Source organism: Nicotiana attenuata, unplaced genomic scaffold (assembly GCF_001879085.1).
Source record: "Nicotiana attenuata strain UT unplaced genomic scaffold, NIATTr2, whole genome shotgun sequence".
NCBI lineage: Eukaryota > Viridiplantae > Streptophyta > Magnoliopsida > Solanales > Solanaceae > Nicotiana > Nicotiana attenuata.
The window spans coordinates 77,315-90,049 of NW_017671925.1; the positions used below are offsets into that span (position 1 = coordinate 77,315).

General features: G+C 36.3%; 1 protein-coding gene across 2 annotated transcripts; it reads right to left on the reverse strand.

The window, feature by feature from the left end:
• Positions 1–2,168: 2,168 nt before the first annotated feature.
• Positions 2,169–6,384, reverse strand: LOC109210910 (phosphatidylinositol:ceramide inositolphosphotransferase 1-like). 2 transcript variants are annotated; one of them, XM_019374388.1, is made up of 12 exons: positions 5,927–6,381; positions 5,761–5,850; positions 4,805–4,891; positions 4,645–4,713; positions 4,171–4,251; positions 3,899–3,970; positions 3,748–3,808; positions 3,555–3,657; positions 2,980–3,075; positions 2,847–2,893; positions 2,598–2,710; positions 2,169–2,507 (listed from the first exon to the last, which is right to left on the reverse strand). In XM_019374388.1, the coding sequence occupies exons 1-12, from the start codon at positions 5,957–5,959 to the stop codon at positions 2,427–2,429; spliced, it is 933 nt and encodes a 310-aa protein (XP_019229933.1). In that variant the 5' UTR covers positions 5,960–6,381; the 3' UTR covers positions 2,169–2,426. The 2 variants fall into 2 exon arrangements, with proteins under 2 accessions (XP_019229933.1, XP_019229934.1); XM_019374389.1 differs by lacking the exon at positions 2,169–2,507 and having other exon boundaries at positions 2,621–2,710; positions 2,814–2,893; positions 5,927–6,384.
• Between the last annotated feature and the right edge of the window lie 6,351 nt (positions 6,385–12,735).

Consider the following 12,735-nt stretch of genomic DNA (forward strand, 5'->3'; position numbering starts at 1 on the left):
TGGTGACGAGTATCTATGCACCGGAGTCTAGCATGACAGTGAGTCTTAATTGTGTTTAAATTGGATTTTGTGATACCTCTTCCTTGTTTAATTGATAAGTTTCATATAATGTGAATGGTTTGAGGAAGAATTGTGATTGGTATATTATTGGAGCGTTGGCTCGAACGAGAATATGATAATTGAGAGATAAGTGATCAAAAGAGGAAGTGATGTAATTATTCCCTTGCCGGGACGTGTAGTTTAATATTGTTGTTTCTCCCTTACCGGGATTTAAGTATTGTATGTGTTCTCCCTTGCCGGGATAGTTGAGCTGTTAGTTGTACCCTTACCGGGTTAAATCGTTATGTTGTTGAATTCCCTTAATGGGGCCTCCTCTAGAAAGATTATATATTATGAAATGGGATCGTGTGGCATGTTGTCCACTTATGAATTATGAAATGGGATCGTGTGGCATGCCGTCCACTTATGCATTATGAAATGAGATCGTGTGGCACGCCGACCACTTATATATATACTATGGGATCGTGTGGCACGCCGTCCACTTATATGAGTTATGGGATCTGATGTAGTTTTCATTGTTTATTCTCGACGATTAGTTTTCACTGTATTTCCCCTGAGCATACCCCCTCCCAGATTCATTTGATGTTTTCTGTTGTTATTTCCGTTTTATATATATATATATATATATATATATATATATATATATATGCGCACAGGTTGTTTTTGGTAGGTCCTGTCTAGCCTCGTCACTACTTCGTCGGGGTTAGGCCAGGCACTTACCAGCACATGGGGTCGGTTGTGCTGATGCTACACTCTGTGCATCTTTTTGCACAGATCAGGGAGCAGCTTTTGGACCGTAGCACCAGTTTTGAGCGGGAGCTGTCTTCAGTCCAGGGACTTACGAGGTAACCTAGCTGGCGTTCGCAGGCCGAAGTCCCTTCTATGTATTTAGTTTGTTTTCTTTGTATCGAGACAAACATTTATGTAATTCCATTTCAGACTTGTTTTTAGTACTCTATATAGGTTTTGGAAAAAATAAGAGAGGCTGGAGCAATTCAATTATAGGTTTTAATCAATCAATGTCGTCTTCTTCTTAAATCAAAACTCCTAAGAGTTGAGAGGTGCATTGAAGTGCCCCAACATTGTTGGACCAAGCTATGAAGCTTGAATAATTAACCAAAATAGTCACACATCTAAGACGACAGATGTATAGTATTTGTATAATTCCTGTATAATAAAGGTGTATATATATTACCATCCATAATATAGTCTATATAGACCAGTTAGGAGTAAATCCAACCGGCTATTTGTGTAAAGATTTGAAGCTTAGGCACATTTCAAACGGGCCTATAACAACACTGGATACTAGAAGAAAAACGATTTTACCACTCTTCATTTGTGATCTAATATTCTTGTCTCATTTTTCTTCTAATTCTTGTTTCAACACTGTTATTCGTACTAAATATACGTCAAATTTCACATTGGAAAGAAGGAAACAGGGACCAATAGTAGCACATGACTAATCTGTGATTGTTCTTTAACAAAAAGAGATGAAGATCTGAGTTCGAGCAGTAAGTTGTACTTCAGGCGTCAGAGAGATGAGATAACACACAACTGTCGTAGGAGAAAGGCAATGGCTGTGTGCCCCAAAGGAAGAGGCAAGCATGTGCTATTTAGGTGCAATCTCTATCTTTATCTGTGCAATGCACCTTTAAGTAAACAGGCAAAATGGGCCATACATAAAGAACTTGACAATGAACAAAAGGAATACGTGGTTCTTGAGCCAAGATACTCTAGCATTTAATTGGATCTATTATTAATACACTCCCAACACCTGCCACTGTTGGCTCTTTCATAAAGGATCATCACATGCTCTGTACATCCCATGTTACCATCAACTGCAAACTTGCTGCAACTCATCTGTTGCATTTCTTGCCCCTTGTTTTCAACCTTATTGGAAATAAAGAAGTGTACTAAGACAGCCTTGGCGTAATTGGTAAAGTTGCTGCTATCTGACCAGGAGATCACGCGTTCGACCCGTGGAAACAACGTCTTGCAGAAATGCAGGATAAGGCTGCGTACAATAGACCCTTGCGGTCCGGCCTTTCCCCGGACCCCGCGCATAGCGCGAGCGTAGTGCACTGGGCTGTCCTTTACTAAGACTTAGGTGAGCGCAATTAGAGAATAATGGCATTAATAAGGGGAAAAAATGGAATTCCATGATACATTGAAGCCATTAAATATAAGCAAAGGGACCACAGAGACATCCAAAGCATAACCCTCTAGACTTGGCATCCTACACTACGGACCAAAACTATTGGACTTGGAAGAACACCACGAAGGACTTGTCAAACCCGACTTGTAATGACATTGAACAGTAGTGCTTAAACCTGGTTCAGTTAGTTGAGCTGTCTGCATTTTATCGTCTATACACCATTCATTGCTGCTTCAACATGGACCGCATTACCATCTTCCATGATCTTCCCGTTGATTTGGGTTCTAGGCCTCTATAAACAATGCAGAGAACAATGTCAGAGTTATTTCATTAGTTACTAAAGATACCTAACTGGAAAATAGAAACGGGTAAATCTCCATACCCAGTCTGCAGGATCACCAGAATTATCGTTCAGAAGTTTGTGATTCTCTTCTTTAGTCTTGCTATCCTTGCTTAAGGGTAGCAACAAGGCTGCACTAGTACGGTCAGCCAATTCTGCAACAAACAGCTCATGCTTCAACTTTTCTTTACCCTTCTTGTTTGAGTATTAATAACAGGACGCAAAAGCAGAGGGAATAACAAAACCAGACAAACAAACCTGTTTGAAAGGAAGTTCAAACTGAATGCTAACCTGGTAACTTTTTGTCAATGAAGAACACTACTAGATTAACAGTGTACCTGTAGAAAATCAGTATAGCTCAACTAGGTCAGATATTTGCCAACAAATGTGCAAAACAGATCCTCTAGCCCAAAACTCGACTCACCATGCCACAATAACGTCAACTGTGTAATGTTTGCGTGATGCAACAATCAAAAAGCTCTGAGCAATAACAGCTAACCAAGCACATTGCTTTATAAACCTGCAGAATAAAATCAAACAATTACTGACAAGTTCCGGATGTGCTGGGAACACTTAATATACGGCCATTCTTTTCTTCTTGAGAAGATCAAATTGAAGGAAAAACAAAGAAATACAGAAGAAGTAAACAAAGGTGCCAGAATTTAACTTAAACATATAAGTAATGAGCCTAAGTAAGCAATTTCTTGAATGTAGCACAAAAGATAAAAAACAAATTATATTAAACAACATCCTGATGTGCACAATCAGCAAATCCAACCAAACAGCAAATCTCATCTTCCAGGTTGAAGATTGAAACAAAAGAAAAAGAGAAGCAAAGGAAAAGCGAGGGAAGTGGGACATCGTCGCATTGTTTCAGTTGTTCATCTAGTACAACTAAAATCAAACTCTATATCCACCATCATCCATAATATCAATTGCAAAGTTGCATTCACCAAAAGTAAAAACAAAGTATCATGTTAAAGCAGATATATTAATTACCTTCGTGTGCCATATTTATGATACGTCCACACAAAGACTAAAGAGAATATCATATGTGATGAAAATATCAAATCACCACAACCATAAAGTACACCCCTGGGAACTGCCATAAACATCATGCAAGCACCAAAGTCAAAGAATGTTATAACCAAAAACCCAAAATAATAAGTCTGTAAATATTAATGCAACTTACAATTAATTAGGAAAACTTCTAAAACACTATTAGGCCGAGGAAGTGTGGCAAGCTTTGAACCCTAGAAATTGCAAAATAAACTGTAAGGTGATGCACACTGCATAGACAACAGTAAACAAAATGCTAACCAATATATCATCAATTAGACCACCTCGCGGCAGTGATAATTTGGACCAGGAAGCTGTGTAGAATAGAATGTTATGATCCGAAGAAATTGACAAGCCTGTAGCAAACAATTATTTAACAAATTAGAAGATAGATTGGACCAATCGAGATTCTCCCGAAAGGTCAGGGACAAAGAACATAGGTATGGCATAGGAGGACAACAGAAAGTTACCTTTGCCCAAAGTTAAACTGATGAAACTACAATTGAAAATTGACATATAAAACAAAAGGTAAAAGACTAGAAAAGAGGGTACTTACAACTAAGAATGCCAGGACCCTGCACCATATCAGAACAGTAAAGATCTTTTTGGTCTTGAAAATAAAAGGATGAAATGTCCACTACAGCATGAGCAACAATTAGATCAGAAACATACAAGATTCACTTCATAGGTAAATAAATAAATTTAAATGTTAAAACCAGCTAATAACAGTTGATGGTTATGGAAAGTCATTCTAGCACCACATTATAAGCTTTAGAATCTAATATCCAGGTTTTCCCTATTTTAAAACCTAAAGTTAGCTTGGCCTCAGAGTTTGCCTTGAACATATTCAAATATGCTTATGATTATGAATGCCTAGACGGTCTTTGTTTACCTACAAATTATAATAATGAGAGAAACAGAATACATCAAATTTCAAAGCAAAAATTTTGCGTTTAACGAAAGTCAAAAAGAGGGAGCAAAAGACTCAGTGTTAATGATGATGGAAAGATTTGTATGAACACCAACTCACCAAGACAAAAGATAGAAAAATACTGGTGAATACAGTTTCACTTATGTAAGCTTTGTCTGACCCAAGCTCCTGGAAATTTACAAGTAAAGAAAGGCGAAATAATCAATACACCACTTCTGAAATAGTGGATAGACATAGAATGACAACCAATAAAACCAACCGGAAGAAGAAAGAAGCCGGCATCCTGAAGAGATGGTCCAGGACGATGTAAGTAATGAACCCCTCGAGCAGCAAGCCCATGGATGTACTGAAGAAAAGAACAGATAAATTTCATGACTCATGTATCTAAAACACACTAAGATCAGCAACAAAACAAATTAAAGAAGCATTAGAAAAAGGAAATGATACATCAATCAGTGGCCAACACCACTTCTCAACTGCAGTAAAATGTGTACACGAGAAATGTAAATCATAAACTCCATCATTCTATACGCAACAAAAATAATGCAAAATTTGAAGGGCCCCTAAGCCTCTCGTAACCCCTCAACCTGAACTACAACTACAATAATCGCTACTTATGCAAGTCAACACCAGATAAGCTATATTTTATCAGAAAGAAGTCACCTTAATATTTAGGTTAATCAACTCATCACAAAGTAAATAATAATTACACTACTGGTTGGGAAGTAGCAGGTACCCCGTGGCATTAGTCAAGATGCACGCAAGCTTGACCGGACAACACATTATGGATGAACACTTTTACCCTGGTAAGCTAACATACCCCCATTAACAAAAAATGTCCTTTTCCCATGACCAAAAGGTCAAAACTTGTCCCATTTGGTTCAAGATATTGAGAAAGATGAACTTTTGATAAAAACTGCTTTTCAACCAAACACCCCAGAAGAAAAGTTTTTTCCCCACGTTTTCTTTTTCAAATTGTGTGCAACAAAAGAGGCTAATAGCACTAAGGGCGTGGCCTAATGGTTAATGAAGTGGGTGAGAAAGGTCTCCGGTTCAAAAATACTAGTAGGTGGTTTCTTTCTTCTTTCCAACTATCCAATGCTTGGTGGATAGCTGGTTGGAGCGGGCACGTATCCCGTGCAAGCTGGCCCGTACAGCAGACGGTTATATATAAAAAAAAGGCTAATAAGATAAAAGGAAGAACAAATTAAAAACCTGGAATATTAAGCCACCAAGAATATATTTCCAATTTTCAGCAAGAAGATTGATCTCCGTTGTTGTCTCCGAACAAACTCTCTTCCACAGCTGCAAAAAAGAAAACCGATAAATTCCTTATCTTCAAATAACAAATTAAGTAATTTTAAACACCTAAAAGACGAACCTTTGAAGCCTCACGACCAATATAAAGCGACATCTTTTTTTTATATGTTGTTGTATGTAACCACCGCTTTTGTATTACATCAGAAACCAACTTTGAATGTCAACATCATTAATCCTAAACCCTCACTAAACCCTTCTAACTTATAATTCAATTCTAAGGCTAAACTCAACAAAACAACCCCCAATTTGCCAAATTGGGTTTTGGAGAGGGAATCAAATTACAAGTTGGTAAAAGATGTAAAAATCAGTCTAGCAGGAAAGGTCTTTCTCCTGGCAGATTGATTTTCCTTTCTTTTTTTTCTTTGTGTGTGTGGGTAGAAACTGGTAAATGCTACTCACTTTTGTTATGTGTGATTTTCTCTCTCTAAGTTTCTCTCTCTCCTTTTCTCTTGTCTACGATGTCTGCTAACGAGTTGAACACGGAGCGACGATTGCTTAAAAATAAACACAGCTTTTGAGAAAAGAGGCAAAAGAGGACGAAATGAGAGATACCTCAAAATGACATCAGGTATTTGTGGTTTGGTTTGGATTGGATTTTTTCCAAAAAAGAAACCAAACCAATTAAATCGATTTTTCAAATATTAAAATCAAACCAAACTAATTAAGTCGGTTTTTTCTCAATTCGATTTATGTCAGATTTTATCGATTTTTCAATTTTTTTTGGTTATTTGTCGGTTTTTTCTTAAATATAAGACGTACACTACCAAACACATATTTCGGCGACCACATTTTCAACGTAATACTATCAAACCAATTGCCCTTTGAGAAATCTATTATTTTCCAAGATATATTGATGGTAAATCAAATAGTGATGAATAATTTAAGAACTCGATTAAAAATAGTATTATCTTTAACATGAAATGGATTCTTACACTTAACAAAAGAAAACTACCAATCAAACTAGAATGTAAAGGTAAAGACCTGTACTAAAAGTGCAAACGATTAGCATTTATCATAAATTTTTTGAAACTTTGTATAAACATATACATATATATAGGTGTAATAATAAATTTAAAATAGTTAATCCTATAGTCGGTTTAGTTCTGTCTTTTTCGGTTATTTTTTGATTAAAACCAAAACCAAACCAAATTTGATCGATTTTTAAAATTCAAAACCAAAACCAAACCACACCAAAAAGTATCGGTTTTTTTGGTCGGTTTGGTTTGGTTTTCGGTTTGCTTCGGTTTTTCGAATTTTTATGAACACCCCTAATGACATCTATATTATAAGCAGGGGTGTTCAAAACTGAACCGAAACCGAAAATAGAACCGCAAAAGTGACTAAATGGCTTATTGGTAACGGGTTAACGGTTTAACGGAAAGGGAACGGATTGAAATTTTTTTTAGAAGAAATTACATCATATATCACTTGGGTCATACAGCCCATTCGAAAATAGCCCACATTTGAAACCCTTACCTGATTTAGCCCAGGTTGTTTGAAATTTAGTTTTCACCCGGTAGCCCACAAATATTAAAACAACGGTTTTCGCTTTTAAATTTCTTTTTCTCTCTTTCTTTTTCTCTCTCTTCTTCTCACGCTTTTCTCAGAGACGAAGGCAACAACCGTCCTCCATTGTTGGGTCTCAAGTACTTTTTCGAACTTTCACTCTTATTTTCAGGTAATTTTCGTTTCATTTTATGCTTTTACCACAGTTTTGGTTTTAAATTTTGTTTTATTATTAATTCTTTTGCTTTTCTGATTATGAATATTTTCTTTACAATGTTGTTGTGTTTTTCGTTTGATTTTGTGTTCCTTCTATCTTCGTTCTGGGCCTAAACTTGATGTTTCAGTTTGCATGCTTTGTTATTTCGACTTTAGTGTAGAATTTTTTATTTTTTGAGTTTTGTTACAATTTGGGAAAATTGGCCTCTGCTTTGTGTTCATGGCCTTTATTTTTGGTTTGATTTTTGTGTTTTCCTTCACTTGTCTTCACTTTTGTTAAAGCTTTATTTGTTTTATTGTAGAAAATGCGTTCAAAAATACCTGCTTCTAAAAGCAAAATGAAGGTTGCTGGAAAAGGCGAAAGATTGTGGGACTTGCCCTCAAGTCCTGATTCTGAAGCTAATGTGCATGTCCAGGCCCCAGATGATGATGATTTTGAGTCTCCTGCTCCTCCGAAAAAACTCGCAACAAGAGAGCAGTCGAATGACTCGTTCGCAAACGAAGAATACTCCTACTCCAGTTAAATCATTGAGGGACTTGCCCTCAACCCCTGATTCTGAAGCGAATACACATGTCCAGGCTCCCGATGATGATGGTTTTGAGTCTCCTGCTCCTACAAAAAAGTTACAATAAGAGAGCAATCGAATGACTCGTTCGCAAACGAGTAATACTCCTACTCTGGTTAACATTGTTAGAATAAGGAGTAAGAAATGTGGGAGACCTGAAAAATCAAAAGAAAAGCTGAAAGTTGATTTGGTTAATGAAGATGATGTAGGCCCCAATGTTAAATCGAAAAAGAGAAAGATCAAGGACGATGGTGAGAGTGGTCTTGATTGCATATCCAAATAACAAAGGTTTGCTATTCGCTGTAAATTGAATGAGAGAAAAGCTAAACTGAAGGTATTCCCTGTGTTGCTATTAATTTTATACATGCTTATACAATTTCATACAAAGCTATACAGCTGTTTATACATCTTTATACAAGTACTGCTACACTGATTTATACATGTTTATACAATATTTTAGTATAGTTTTTGTTCCTGATCTCTTTCTTGTTATTTTTCCATATGCAAGGTTGGAGACTTCTATATACAACCAGTTGATCATTTCCACAACAGGATTAGTTCCCATACCGAGACTGATATTGTGAGCATTTTGAAGCAATGTTTGACTGACACGCAACTTTAAATGTTCCGTGCTAGTTGTTTTGGGTACTTCTTGGACCTCCCTCAATTTAAAATTCAAAATCAACTTATTCATTGTATACCATTGAGGAAAGTCATCCCAGGACGGGAAAGGGAGTCGTGGGTGAAAATTAATGGTTATTTGTTGCGTTTTGGCATTTGAGAGTTTGCTGTTATCACTGGTTTGAAATATGTAGAAGAATACGCCACTTTCTATGACAAACCAGATGTCAATTGTTGCTAAAAGAGTATTTTTCAGGAGATGGAAAAAAGGCTATAACGAGGGGGCAGCTTCTTGATCGCTTCAAGAAAAAGGACTGGAAGTCGGACGAAGATGCCTTCAAGATGGCCTTGATGGTGTTTGTCCATCATTTCATATTCTTAGATGCCAATAATCATGGTATCAACAAAGATTATTTTGATATCATTGAAAGTGGTCAATATCAGACGTATGCTTGGGGAAAAAAGTCATTTGAAGATATTTTAAAGACAATGAGGGACAGACAGTGTGACTATTTGACAATGTATAGGCTTGGAGGTTTGCCACTTGCATTACAAATATGGTTTTTTGAGTGTTGCTCTATGGTTGACAAGCATCTAGTTGTTCGCGTTGGCACAAATGTGCCACGCATTCTTAATTGGAAAGTCACTGAAACTCCAACATATGCGGATTTGACTGGCGGGGTGATCATGTCTAGTATCGACAAGGTAAACATTTTGTACCATAATACTTTTCATATATGATTTTAGTTTTTCTGTAAGTATGTATACTTATGAATATGTCACAATTTCCTTTTTCTACTATTGTAATCCAGTTTTTCTTCTTGTAGTTGAACTATAGGAACATTTCCCCTACTCGTGAAGAGATGTCAACTCTGAATATCGCCACGCTTTTTGAAGTTAATGCCAATGATGTTGCATCAGGGGAGGTGACCGCCTTTCACACTGATGATTCTGTCGCTGCATCTCCACCTTGTCCTCAGAATATGGAGCAACAGTCTAAACGACCTTATCCTCAGAATACGGAGTAACAGTCTAAATGACCTTTTTCTCAGAATATGGATCGACAGCCTAACCCGAATTATGATCCTTCAGTGCGCATTGATCTGTTGAATGCTGAAGTTGAGAAGTTGAAGAGTGCTGTTGGAAAGGTACTGGAGCTTTATCTTTTCTGTAGTTTATTGATACTTTTTGTATATACATGATTTTATGGTTATAAACATGGTTGTTGATTTACTTTTGTTGTTTTTGTTATTTTTTGTTGTAGTTGACTGATACAGTTATGACACTCAACAGTTATGTAGTTTCTTCCTTTGGAAAAGTGTTCAGTTTTCTGAATATGAAGGAAACCAAGCAAACGAGGGAGGATGTTCATGATTCTAAGGTAATTTTTTTACTGATAAAACCAAATCACTCAACAGTTATGCCTTCTCTGAATCATCACTCAACAGTTATGCCTTTCTATTGGTAGTTGACTGATATCTATTGTTTTTTATTAGATTCGTCAGCGCGTGTCTGATTACAATACATCTGATCTCGGCGAATTTGATGGCTATCAATATGATGTTGTTCCTGACTTTGTCGATCAAGTGAATCAAGATAACGCGCTAGCTGACCAAACAGATTTGGGTGTCAAAGCAAACGAGGGAGTTACTGATGGTGTTGATCATGGTATTCGTTCTGCATTTTATCTTTTTTTGTCTGATTTTTCTTTTCATCATTTTGAAAGTTTTTTATTATTGGTTTTCTCTGTCTAAGGGGCAGCAGGTGATGTCAAGGGTGATACATTTTGGGATGACATTGGCGATGAAGATATAGCTGCGCTACAGATGTCCCAAATTGTGCTTCACAGACCATCCATCATAGACGTAGAAGAGGATTACAGTTCTCCTGAACAATCGGTTCGACAGAAAATACCAGAAAAATATGTCAAATCTCCATATTTGCTAGTTTTTGATTCGCGGGCATCAGGATCGGCGCACAAGCTCATTTTTTATATCAAGCATCCTTTCACGATCGAAATTGATGATTTTGATCCATTGTCGTCATTGGCTAAAGAGTTTTGCACGTTTGTTGATTATGGGATGGATACGAGGCGAAGGTATCTTAACTTTCTTTAATCTTTCATGTTCTGATTTTATACTTGTCAATGAAGGTAGTTCTGATTACTTTTTATTTTTTGTGATTTGAAGTGCCAAAAATATATATACCGATGAAGTAAATAAGCTTGCAAAAGCTTTTACTTTTGGCTCGTGTCATGTGACCACGAAGGATTGGTTCCACTCGCTTGGTATTGTGGTCGACCTTTGATTGACACGGTATTTAATAACTTTCTATTCTAATGCCTTTTTTTATTTGTTGCGTATCTTTATTGTTTGAGACCCCCATAATGTATACATAGCTTTGTATAATCACAGTATAAGATTGTATAACCTTGTATAAAAATGTATAACTCTGTATATAGTGTATAAATTTCTATATTTAAAAAATCTAGTAGTGACGGTTGTTTTGTTTTATTTCTTGTCTCAGCACTTGGATGTCCTCTTTTATTATTTGAGGAAGAGGGAAAAATATGGGCCGGATGTTGCCATGCGGTTTACTACAATCGACTTTGCCTTTGGTAACAAAATCAACTCCCTGTATAAAGATTTCAAAGTGAATCAAGATCCTTCAGTGATTCCTGAAGGGCATGAGATAGAAGAGTACATTTAAGGATATTATTGTGATGCAAATGTACCGTGGCACACTGTTGACCACGTCTTATTCCCTATCTATGTGAAGCGCGGAAGAGCAAAATTGGGCCATTGGATTTTGGGGTTGTTTACGTTTATAGATAGGTGCATCCACATCTATGACTCTAACCGTGGAGCTATTAATGATAGACTTGCTTTGGATGCTGCATTACCTTATGCAATTCTGATACCTTACTTCTTGAAGAGTTCTGATTTTTATGTCGAGAAGAAGGGCATTGATTGGAACAATGGTGCATATACCGATAAATCCCATTCTGATGCTTTGCAGATTAATCTGGTTAATAATGTGCCCCAACAGATCAAATGGTAGGTTAATCTCAATTGTTTTACTATTTTACTATTAGTGTACCTATTTACAGTAACGTACAGAGAATCTGATTTGTTTTTAATTACAGTGATTGTGGTGCTTTTGTTGCTGGCTTTGCTGAGTATTTCATCCTTGGTAAGGAAATTCGAAAAGATAATTTTGACATTGAGACACTTCGCACCAGGTGGGGATCTCTGTTGTGGGATTATGGAAGGAAAAAACAACAGTCCGGTGCAATTAGTGGTGATGAAATCACAGGGAGACTTTTCAGGAAGAGGAAGAGGGGACGACCGAGAAAGTAGTTCTGTTTTTTCCATTTTAATGTAGTTTTGCTATGTATCAGGAGTTGTTGCCTAGTTTTGTCTAAGTACTATTCTGCTACTTGTGAGATAACCTTAAAGGATATTATAGATATTTTTATTTTTGTGTAATTTGTGGTAGTCATTACACATTGTGGCTGTGAATGAATTATATTTTAATGAATATTTCAGTTGCTTTTGTCCTTTAACAAAGTATGTATTTTCATTATGGTTTCAGTTTTGTTAATGTTGCAGGGTTTATACATATTTATACAAACTTATACAAACTTATACTCTCATTTATACATCTGTATACATATAATACCATTGATTGTTTGCAGTTCTGTTTTGTATTTGTACAATCTATCAATATATTTAGCACCATTAAAAACAGCAACACACTATTATTGGATAATCAAAACATGTATAATGAAACATATTTAACACAATTGCAATATATAGTGTAAATTGTAATTCTTTATTGACATTTGTAATTCAATTACTTGTGAGACTTAACTACTCAACATTTGTAACTGTATTCTTTGTGAAACTTAACTACTCAACATGACAACAAATGTAATAGGAAGTGCTATGTTTTCAACTAT

What these genes read in the sequence shown, in the direction of transcription:
- LOC109210910 (XM_019374388.1), bottom strand. Translation starts at nt 5,959, where the DNA reads ATGTCGCTTTATATTGGTCGTGAGGCTTCAAAG. An exon ending in TTGGTCGTGAGGCTTCAAAG is followed by an intron (nt 5,851 to 5,926) that starts GTTCGTCTTTTA and finishes TCTTTTTTGCAG; the next exon opens with CTGTGGAAGAGAGTTTGTTC. An exon ending in CTGGTGATCCTGCAGACTGG is followed by an intron (nt 2,508 to 2,597) that starts GTATGGAGATTT and finishes CATTGTTTATAG; the next exon opens with AGGCCTAGAACCCAAATCAA.